Here is an 11,045-nt window from a genome sequence, read left to right on the forward strand (position 1 = left end):
TATAATTTTCCTGATTATCAAACGCCATTTTATACCTATAACAGGAAAATTCAATAGACTTTATCCCAAAAATCCATAACAAAATTAACGTTACAATACGTGGAAGGACTAGAGTGACTTGTGGACACAATCGGCAGAAGAAGCAAATTTTCTCCTCCAAATTCTCTCCTCCTCCATTATCTTAGCCTCCCAATTTCCAGCTTTTCTACCTTTCAAAAACAAGGATCTATTTTCTCTTTTTTTGCTCCCGTAGGCTCTCATTGTGCTTCTTGCCCATTTCCATTCTCTGAGGCCCCCAATTCCCTTCTCTCTTTTTTTACACATTTTAGAAGCCCCTTCTCATTGGAGACAAAATGGTATGCATCCCCTTCTCTTTCTTTTTTTTGTCTCAACAATGATTTATACTGATCATAGGTTCAACTACGATGATTAATTTCTTATTATTTCAACCAAAGGCATCATGTTTGTATTAAGCTGTGTGATAATGCTGTGACTCTAATTTGTTTGTTTCTTCATTTTTATTCATATTAGCTTACGATAGCATGTCATGCTTACAATCTCAACCACATATTCAAACAAATAAGGGAACATTTCACCATGTTAACATCCCGTGAAGCGCTTCGTATGTGATGCAATTACAAAACTTTCATTAGTTGCTTTTGGAAATCACTTACATCAACAAAAATTAAAGGAAAAAAATTCTTCATCAGATCCATATATAGTAATATTTGTTTGAGCAACAGATACAAAATGACGCGCCAATTAATTAGAGGTTGTAACCAATAATTTAGCTTTTATATATTATGGCATGGGATCCCGCAGGCCAATGCAGCTTCTGGAATGGCTGTACACGATGACTGCAAGCTGAGGTTCTTGGAGCTCAAAGCAAAAAGGAGCTATCGCTTTATTCTGTACAAGATTGAGCAACAACAAATTGTGATTGATAAGCTCGGGGAACCTAATGAGAGTTATGAGGATTTCACCGCCAGTTTTCCTGCTGATGAGTGTCGCTATGCTGTCTATGACTTCGATTTCACTACTGAAGAAAACTGCCAGAAAAGCAAGATTTTCTTCATTGCTTGGTAATTAACTTCACACAAAAATTGCATCCATTCTCATTTTCTCTTACAATACAATTGGAAATTGAACCTGCCATGGTCACATATGTTATGCCTATCCTTATTAGCTTAACGATCTTTCTTGGCTCTCATTGAGTGTCGCTATGTGAGGCTCATTATACAAAAGTTTGTATAACGAGGGTCATATGTTTGTAGGTAAGGAGTAATTCATCCATACAAGTTATATACATTTATGTGTCTATCTATTTACCTTGTGAAAAGTGATATTATCTTTATGGTCAATGAGATAGATAGTATCTTGTGAAGAGAGAGAGACACATAATTGTATACAATTGATGGTAGGGAAAAAAATTTCGTATTTTAAAGGATGAATCCTTATTCCACCATTCTTGATTTCAAATTCACGAGGGCTTGTTTGGTCCTTAGGATTGGATTGGATTGGATGGAGTAAATCATAAGATCAATGTATCTTGAAGTAAGAAAAGAATACCTTCAACTTGGACAAAAAAATTTCATTTATTGCTTAAAAATATCTTGATAAACAACTGAATTACCAATCCATTCTTAGGTACTCAACGAGCCCTCAGTATGTACCTTCTGATGACTCTAACTAGAATATTTTTCTACAGAAAATTTGTAATCTCTCTCCAAGTCATTTTTTCCATTTCTTTTTGCACTTTATTGAACACCTAAACAACGATACTTGCACATGTGTTTTTGTGGCATGGATTAGGTCACCGGATACATCAAAGGTGAGGATGAAGATGGTGTATGCTAGTTCCAAGGACAGATTCAAGAGAGAATTGGACGGCATTTCATTTGAATTGCAAGCAACAGATCCAAGTGAGATGAGCTTGGACATAGTGAAAGGGCGAGCCTGCTAAAGCGACCCCCCTTTCGCTCTCTATCTCTTCCAAATCTTTTTCATGCTTTCCCTCTTTGGGGGCCACCAACATTTTATAGCCATTATTTATAACTTGGATTTTTTTTTTTTTAAAAACACATTCCATTCCAAAACCAAGTGAATCTGTGAATGGACTACGTACTCTTCTGTATAACCTCAAAGCCTTACTCGAAAAAGAAAAAAAATATGATTTTTTGGGATTAAAAAAGCAAAGGGATTGAACTCTAAAAAAATGAATTGCCTGCAGCAGAAGCATTAGTTGATGCTGAAATGTTGCTGCTGCTGCTGCTGCTTTTGCTTTAGAATTGGTTGAATAGGGTTTTGCTTTGCTTTCATTTGTCAAGTGTTGCTCTTAGAAGATTGTTATGATCGTAGCAAAATGGTCTTTGTTTTATGCCCCTTGTTTTTTTTTCGCTCGGGGTGATTGTGTGCAGTTTCTCTCTCTCTCTCTCTCTCTCTCTCTCTCTATATATATATATATATATATATATATAAATTGTCAACGAAAAATCAAAGTATATCCATATGTTATTTTCCATTGTGCACTGTGTTGCTGTTATATATACTTTGTGCGAACAAAAGAAACACACAAATTAAGAGCATTGCCTCTTGAAAAAGGCCAAAAAGCCGTTGTCAGAAATATTACAAGGAGAAATGGGAAAGTCTAAGTTCAAAGATAGCCTTATTTCCTCAATTATCTTATGAAACAACAAATCACAACTGAGTAGAGAAATAGAGAGGAAAGACATTATACACGGAATAGGAAGTAACAAAGGATCTCGAGAAGATGGGACACGGATAACTTGGGAATCACTCAACCAGGAACAATGGAAATTGCTCGAATTTGCTACAAATTATGACTTTGATAAAGGATAAGTCATCACCAACCATTTTAAATTTAAGGATAATACTATTCACACACCCATTTTACCTCTCGCATACCCTTGTTAGTTATTAGCTATTGATCTTTTTTAATGCATTATATCCATGCTGAATATTAAAAGGGGTGTGTGAGAATTAAAAATGAGTGTGTGGATAAAACTATCAAAACTTAAAACCCATATTTATTTCCACATACTGCATCATTCTCCCATTCTAAAAAAAACTCGCCCTCAAGTTTGCAGCTTTCTAGTCTTGGTTTGAACTTGGGCTTTCAACCTCCTAACAATATTCCATTGGTTGTAGCTTTCCCAAACCTTTATATCGCGATTTCTATGGTGCAGACATCTATTTACGGACCATATGTAAGGACCGAATATGGTTCGCTGGACCAAATCTGAAGGATTCACAACAAATCCATCATAAACGAGCTTAGGGTGAAACCGAGTCATAAATGATCCTTCAGTTAATTAATATTGTACCCGGGATGTATTCCAAATTTCTTGGGATTTGAACTCTACTCCCGACATCAACACTTTCCTTCTTACAAAAACACTCATCTCCTTCTCCCGCGTTTGCTCAAACATCGTTGTTGTCAAAAACATCCTTGCCATTGGAAAACTTGCTTCCTGTTCCAAACCGAGTATTAGTTGGTATGTGGTGGTGTGTTGTCTAGCCTCACATAATTTCCAAACATCAGTGAAGAAAATGAGCAAGTAGGTTGTGGTGGTGTTGGTTTGTGGAGGCTGTGCAGTGGGTTCCAAAGAAAGGACATGCTTGTCACTTCATTCGAGCTAGGGTCAAACTGCTTCCTTGATATGCATAGTGATATTTTATTCCGCCAGTGAATTTTAAATTTGGTGAGTTTTGAAAATGGAACTCTAGAATTCCATCTATTTATTTATGTTAAGTATTATAAATTAAGTTTGGTGTATGGTTAATTATGCATGTTCTTGGATGTAATTAGGTGGAATTTGTCGATATATGTCATTTTTTTTTTTACAAATTAGGGCAAGTTTTGAACTTATGAAGCTATGTTGGCAAGTTGTGTAGATGTTATCTGTTGTTTTGGTAAAGTTGCAGTTTTGAATTCTGAATTCTGTTAATTTTATGGTGGTAGAGATTGATTTTTGTATCTGAATTATTGTTAATTTTATGGTGGGAATTGAAATTGCTTAAGTAATGATGCTCTGTTAACAGCATATGTAAAGTTATGAAGCGTTGGTGACAGGTTATTGTTAAGATATGTACCATTGATTGTTGATGTGTGTGTATTGTTAAGTGCATAGGATATGGCAGGCCAGGGTGTTGAACTAGCAACCAAAGAAGAAGAAGTGTATAGGCGAAGGCTTAATAACTTATCTCAAGCCCCCTCATGTGTTAGGATTGATTAGGGAGAAGTTTAATAAGGCAGAGCTTGATGCCTTTGGGGCAACTTGCTTTGGCCACCTTCAGGGTGTGGATGAATTGGCCTTCAGTGAGCAATTGGTGCATGAGTTGTCACTCCGTAGAGTGAGAAATCAAGGAGTTAAAGACCTAGAAGGGCTGACCTATTTAATAGGTTGTGAATTGACCTGATTCACAAAGCAGGACTTATGCCTCATTATCGGGCTATGATGCGACGAGCCCCATAACATAGAGGTAGAGCCTTAAAGGATTAGGCTGTTGAGGGAGTATTTTCTCGTGTAAATTAGGGTTGGCAGGTGAAGGGAGAAAAGAAAATGGGAAAGGTAAAGCGAAGGACATCCCCAAGAAAGTCAGCAAAAAAATATTTGTAACTTGCGGCGAGCTTGAAAGGGCATTTAAGGAGTGCAAGAACATGGACGACGCCTTTAAGCTAGGGTTGTTATACTTTGCCGATGTTGTATTGATAGGGGTGAAGAACAACATAGCTGTGAATCTTAATTACCTCGACCTCATATAGGATATGGATAGGTTCAACAGCTTTGCATGGGGTTCCATCTCCTTTGAACAACTTCATGACAAGCCCTCATTTGCTGCTTCAAGAAGAGGTAGAGGTAGAGGTAGAGTTGAAGGGGGATAGCGAGGGAGATGAGGAGGAAGAAAAAGAAGTTAGGGGTACAAAGAAGGCGCATCGGTCCAAATGGGGCTACAAAGGATTTTCGTATGCTTTTCAGGTAATATGTGATGCTTTCATTGGTAATATTGGCTTTATCAATATGAGTGAGCATTCATTTATTAACGAATATGTACAGGTGTGAGTATATAAAAAAAATCCCTAACTCCCAACACAAATGATGTCGATGAGCTGAAAATGAAGTTGAAAGAGGTGAAGGCATCATTCGCGCGGTTGGCCCTTGAGAAGGAGATATCAAACAGAAATTTGGTGAAGAAAGTGGAAGAGTTGTCGAACGTGGAGGAGGAATTAAGGAGGGCAGTGATGGAAGAACCTATGGAGGAGAATGCCGAGGAAAAAGATGAAGGAAAAAAGATGTGGGAGAAGAAAATGAAAATGATGAAGAAGATGAAGAAGAGGGAGAAGAAGAAAAAGATGAAAAGGCAAAAGATGAGGAGGCAAAAGAAGAGGAAAGCAGTAAAGAGGAGAAAAAAAAGAGAAGACCAACTGGGTGGTCAAATTGGCGGTAATGTAAAAACCATTGTGGAAGAAGAAGACAAAACCAAAAAAAGAAGAGGACGGTAGTGAAAAGTGGGTGATGAAAAAAGTGGTTTGGAGGTAGGGGAGGAAAAACCAGTGGGTGAAAAGGGGTATCAAAAGGAGGAATTATGGGACACAGGAAAAAGTGAAGGACGAAGGTTGGAATGAGTTTGCAGGGACTGTTGATTAGGCCAATCCTATATATGTATGTGCGAAGATGGGTTGGTTTGGTCGGAGAACCAGCAACGGAAGAGTGTGAAGATGTCAAGTGTTTGAATGATGACAATGAGGTGGTGATATACACGCCCGATGGCCATCATGTGGGAACCAAGAGGAAAGTCCCATGTACAAGGGCAACGTCAAAATCTATGCTAACAAAAAGGAGGAAGAAAAAAAAAAGATGAAAGTGGTTCGCCACACCCCGTTGATATTTGACATCACAAAGTGCCAAAAATCCACGTCAGTCAGATGAAGGACGATGTTGTGCAAAGAGAAGCGTTAATTAAAGCCATGGACGTAGAATGTGTGGTTGAGCTATTATCGGTGCATATTCTCATATATTTTTATCATATACTTACTTTGGATTTTGTATATATGAATAGGTTAAATGTTTGTATTGTTTTAATTTATAGGCATTCAATACTAGAGTTATGCAAAAATGAAGTGAAAAATAAGCTTTTCGGGTGTGTAGAGTAATTTCAGTGGAGCAAGAGGCTAATTAACTGCACCAAGGCATATGCGTTACGACAAGAAGATGAGACTGCAATGGTTTTGGAAATCAAATGGACATGGGAGTGTTATTCAATGGATTTAAGGATAGACATAATTGTTTTATTTATTTATTATTATTTCCATTTATTTTCTTTTTATTTAATAAAAACTTAAAGTGCATTATTTAAGATTTTAGTGGGGTTTAATTAGTTTTTTTTTTCTTGTCTTTGTTGTGGGTCTTTATATTGAGATTGATTCCCCATTGTGAGTTAAAAAAAAGCCACCAAAATGTATCACACTTTATTGGGGCTGAGGCAAGGAAGGGAGAAGGGAAGAGATTTTCTAGTTTCTTTTCTTTGCTAAGGTTACGATGTAGCCTAATTATGAATAATTAATTGTCTTGTGACATTGTTATTATCATGTTTTTCATCTTTATTGAGTATCTTTTGCTATTTGTTATGCGCTTGATTTTTGTTTAGATGCTTGATCACCATCTAAGTTTTAGTTAAGTTGATTTGATGCAAGTTAGAGTAGATGCCATACTTAACTTGGGTTTAGCTTTTTGCAATTGATACCATAAACACCTATTTGTAGATGCTATGCAATTAGGGTTTATGTGATTTTCCAACGATTTCCATAGAGCTTAATGGGTTCTTACTTTTTTAAATTCTTCTAGATGCCATAGAGGATTAACATATAAGGATACTTTTGATGAACAAGATGCCATGGCTGTTGAATAATTTAGGGAAAATCGATCATCAATATTGGGGAAGTACTTGAGCGTAACATATTAAGGGAATTAAGTAGAATTGGTTACGGTGATTTTGGATGCCCTAGGTGTTATTTTTCTTATGTTTTTAATTTTATTATTTCATGCATTTTATTTTTAAGCTTTGTTTAATTTTCATTTTAAGTCTAAATATCATATCTTTTCCATTAAACCTTCTCCATTATAATTTGTTTCAATTTAGTTAGTAAGATTTTTAGAATCAATTCGATCTTTGTGGACGATATCCGTGCTTCAAAGCTATACTATCATCCGATTCGTATACTTGCGAGCACTAAAATTCGAGACTTAATGATGTTAATTTTGGTTATCTATTTTTCGCAACAAGTTTATGGCGCCATTGATGGGGATTTTGATTATGTTCCTTACTTAATTGGATTGTTACATTTTTTTAGTTGGTCTAGCTTTAATGTTTATTTTTAGTTTTTTTTAATAATAAATTATTTTCCTCAGTCTCTTGTTTAGCTTACCGATTATTTTGTATTTTTGCAGAAATTGGAATCCCTCAGCTTTGATGCCACTACAAAATTCAAGTTTGGGGATGGATTCCATGTACATCTTCATTTGCATGTCTCCTTTAAACCTGGGAAGTTTCTTTGTCCTAGAGCTTAAGCATTTATTCTTATTTTTCTGTACGTTTGTTGTCTATTTCTGTTATTCTTATCTTCATTTGTTTTTTTAATCCTTTTGCTTTATTTCTTAAAAAAAAATAATAATAATAAAATAAAATATAAAATATAAAATATAAAATATAAATTTTTCAAAATACAAAAATATTTTATTTTTCTTTGGGTCCTGATGTTATTGGCTACTTCCCAATTCAGTAATGAGATTTGGTCTTAATTTTTTCATAACTTTCAAGAGATTTAAGCCTGAAATTAGTTCTTTACATTATCTTTGTTTTAACCATATTTTTTTATGAACATGACTTGGAAAATATATATGCACATAGCCTTGTTGGTGTGAAACTTGAGCATGATTTAACATTTCATATGTGAATCTAGTGAGCTTATGTGACCCTTAAGAGCTTTTGAGCCTAAAATAGATTGAACCACTATGCATCAATCTCATTTATTCTTGCGCCATGGTCTCATTTTTACATGTATCTCTAGAACTTGTTTTATACCTCTCGTTGTATTCATCAATTCACGTAAAATATTGGAAATGACATAGGCATTTTTCCCTTCTTTCGTTTGATTCTTTCTAGCCAACCCTTGTTATTATTTTCCCTAGTTAGCCAACCCCTTGAGCCTTTATGTGAGCCCTTTTTTTTTTTTTTATTTCTTTAACCTAAATTTTCCCTACTTAGCCTTGTAAAGAATTTCCTACCCGTCTAAAAGCTTGTAGAGTATTTTTTTTTTTTCTTAAGAGGAAAGAATGCCAAGTATTGGGGCTTAAGCATTTATAATAGACAAGAAAAAAATGTTGCGGAAAAAAAAAATTGATGCTTGCTTTAAAGAATAAAAAAAAAGGTTTTGGGAGGGGGGGGGAATGTTTCAAAGATTAACCAATTGAAATAAAGTTCTATTTTATGCTCAAGTTCTCATGTGATTCATGGGTTTAAAGTTTCTCTATCTCTCAAATACAATTGTGATGCTCTACAAGTTATTTAGACTTTGTGTTTTTCCATACTCTTTTCTTCTGTAAGTAAGGTGATGCAATATTTCTATAGCTTCAATAAGTTGAAGGAGAAAGAGAAGAAGTGAGTAACTTATTAACATTACGATTTTATGTATATGCCTCAGAATAATTGATGAAATGAATACAACGATGAGGCTAACAATTTTTTTGTTTACATTGTTTGTCCAGTTGCCCAGTTGGAGTTCATGATTGCTGGAAGCACCGATTTCTGGAGGCGACTTCTGGACCACAATGGTTGGCTGTCAATAGATGTAAATGAGTAAACCCTATGTGTGATGGACTGATATAAGTGTGTTGTCATTGGGTTGGTGTGATAGTTGAATTATATTTTATTGTATATTGCAACACATTCACTTGCATCTCTATCTCTTGAGGAAGCATGAGGATGAGGCACGGAGGATTCAGAAAGTGGTGACCACCAACACAATAGATTGGTTTCCGGTAATGCATCCCACTTAATTTATCCTATATTGAAAAGTTTGGCAATTGTGATGTTCAGTGTGTTTTCGGTTCGGTGAACTATTGTACATGTTTCTTTGATATATTTTACACTTGTAGATAGTCCTATTATGAATGAAGCTATGATGACAGGAATATTGAAGTGAAAAGTAAAGGATGGAAAAGGGTTGTGTCCAAACTGTATGAGCCGGTGCTGTACATAACTGTGATGGGGAAGAGGGTAGAGTTCGGTGCATCATGGGTGGAGGATGTGGATAGGGTGTACATGCATCTCAACCTATCAACATTGGGTGGCGGTAGAGATGAATCTTAAAGATGGGACAATATATGTGTATGACTCATTGAAGACGGCCACCCACACACTGCAAGCGAGGCTCCCATCGCTCACGTCTTGCCGGATTTCCTCCTTAGCCTATCAAGGGATGTCAATAAGGGACCTTCGCCAATCGACATAAGTCCAAGGTGATACAATCATTATTGCATACAGTTTAAAATCCTTTTTATTTAGATTCTTGTGATGTTTTTGAGTGAATTCAGTTCTCTTCCACTTAGTTTTGTGTTGTTCCTAGTTTTAAGGAGTAAAGACGAAGACACAGTTTTGAGGAGTAAAGACGAAGACACAACAAAAAGGATACCTTTTGCAATTGAAACGAGTTATGTGTCCTGGAAGCACAAACTGTCTGTGCGGATCTACCAACTTAATGGAATAAACTGTGCTTCCTCAGAACGAATGAGCTGTTGAGCCTTATACCATTGGAAAGATATGGATGTTAGCTTTCAGGGGAATTTTACGACCTGAGATTTCAAGTTTTCTAGACGATGTGATGAAGATTTTCGTACAAGACGTATGTCAGCCAAGTCTATGCAGAAATTGCAAAGTCTGTTGGGTTTTTCAAGTCACAATTCAACCGAAGACCAAAGCCCAAAATATAACACATTGGAGATGACCTTTTGTCCAATACAAATGAGGAAAAGATTGCAAAAGACCTAATCATGCTAGGATTTTGACAAATATATGAAGGAAAGATTGTAGGAAGTCAGGAGGTGATGTGAAAATTAACTTGACACACAAATTAAACCCTATTGATGACAATTGTAGCAAAGATGTAAGTAGGGATCGTTCTAAACCGGGGATTAACTAGGGCTGCTAATCTACTCAAATTAAACTCTAAAGCACTAAACTAGACTTAAAAACACAAGAATAGACTCTATAGACTCTAAACTGACCTAAAACACTCAAATCTACAAAACTAAATTAAAAAGACTCAATTCTAAACCTAACAAGTGATTTGGACGAAATTAAAACTTACTTTGACTCAAAAGATTAAAAGAAAACAGATTGTAACTTAACTAACTCAGAATACACTTAAAAGACTCAAAACAACACAATACTAACAATTAGACTCAAAACAGATTCTAGGGATTAAATTGGACGAATTTAAGACTAAACTAAGACCCAAACAATGTTTATGGACTAATTCTAACCTATATTGACTCAAAACACTCTAAAGATCCTAATTAGGACAGATTTTGACCTAATAACACAAAACAAAAAAGGGGGTTTGATTTCTGACAAAATTGAATTAAAACTAAACAAATTGCAAAACAAAGTAAACTAAAACGAAATTGAGATGAATTCAAGGGTGAAAAGCTAGTTAGAGGATCCTTCTCCACACATGAACATATGCAACATAAATCAATTTCCAGTATTGTTTCTTTAAACCATGAACGACAATGCCCTAAATTAATCGTGAATGCACAAATTAACTCTCAGATTTCCCTAAATTCATTGAATTGGATGAGTGAATGCGACAACCCAAATTATTCTTCTCAAGTTCCCTATATGAACAGCATGATAGAGATACATTCAAAGATCATTAAATTCCATGGAAATCATAAGCATTGACAAGGCAATTATAACTATGAACTGCATGATACTCTTGCTAAGAATCTACTTAACACGATTGT

General features: G+C 35.6%; 2 protein-coding genes and 1 long non-coding RNA gene across 3 annotated transcripts; all 3 read left to right on the plus strand.

Moving 5' to 3' along the window:
• The first annotated feature begins 206 nt into the window (after window positions 1-206).
• On the plus strand, window positions 207-2,528 carry LOC103454741 (actin-depolymerizing factor 7-like). Its single transcript, XM_008394338.3, has 3 exons — window positions 207-356; window positions 823-1,082; window positions 1,813-2,528. Exons 1-3 carry the CDS (start codon window positions 354-356, stop codon window positions 1,961-1,963), a joined length of 414 nt encoding a protein of 137 aa, XP_008392560.1. The 5' UTR covers window positions 207-353; the 3' UTR covers window positions 1,964-2,528.
• A 2,153-nt stretch (window positions 2,529-4,681) lies between these two features.
• On the plus strand, window positions 4,682-5,524 carry LOC139191185 (vicilin-like seed storage protein At2g18540). The gene is made up of 3 exons (XM_070811755.1): window positions 4,682-4,704; window positions 4,787-5,000; window positions 5,144-5,524. The coding sequence occupies exons 1-3, from the start codon at window positions 4,682-4,684 to the stop codon at window positions 5,522-5,524; spliced, it is 618 nt and encodes a 205-aa protein (XP_070667856.1).
• A 2,259-nt stretch (window positions 5,525-7,783) lies between these two features.
• LOC139191486 (uncharacterized) lies at window positions 7,784-9,528 on the plus strand. The gene is made up of 3 exons (XR_011575559.1): window positions 7,784-8,869; window positions 8,997-9,059; window positions 9,210-9,528. It is a non-coding gene; the product is annotated as an uncharacterized lncRNA (long non-coding RNA).
• Window positions 9,529-11,045: the final 1,517 nt, after the last annotated feature.

The sequence above is a fragment of the Malus domestica genome, chromosome 14 (genome assembly GCF_042453785.1).
Source record: "Malus domestica chromosome 14, GDT2T_hap1".
Lineage (NCBI taxonomy): Eukaryota > Viridiplantae > Streptophyta > Magnoliopsida > Rosales > Rosaceae > Malus > Malus domestica.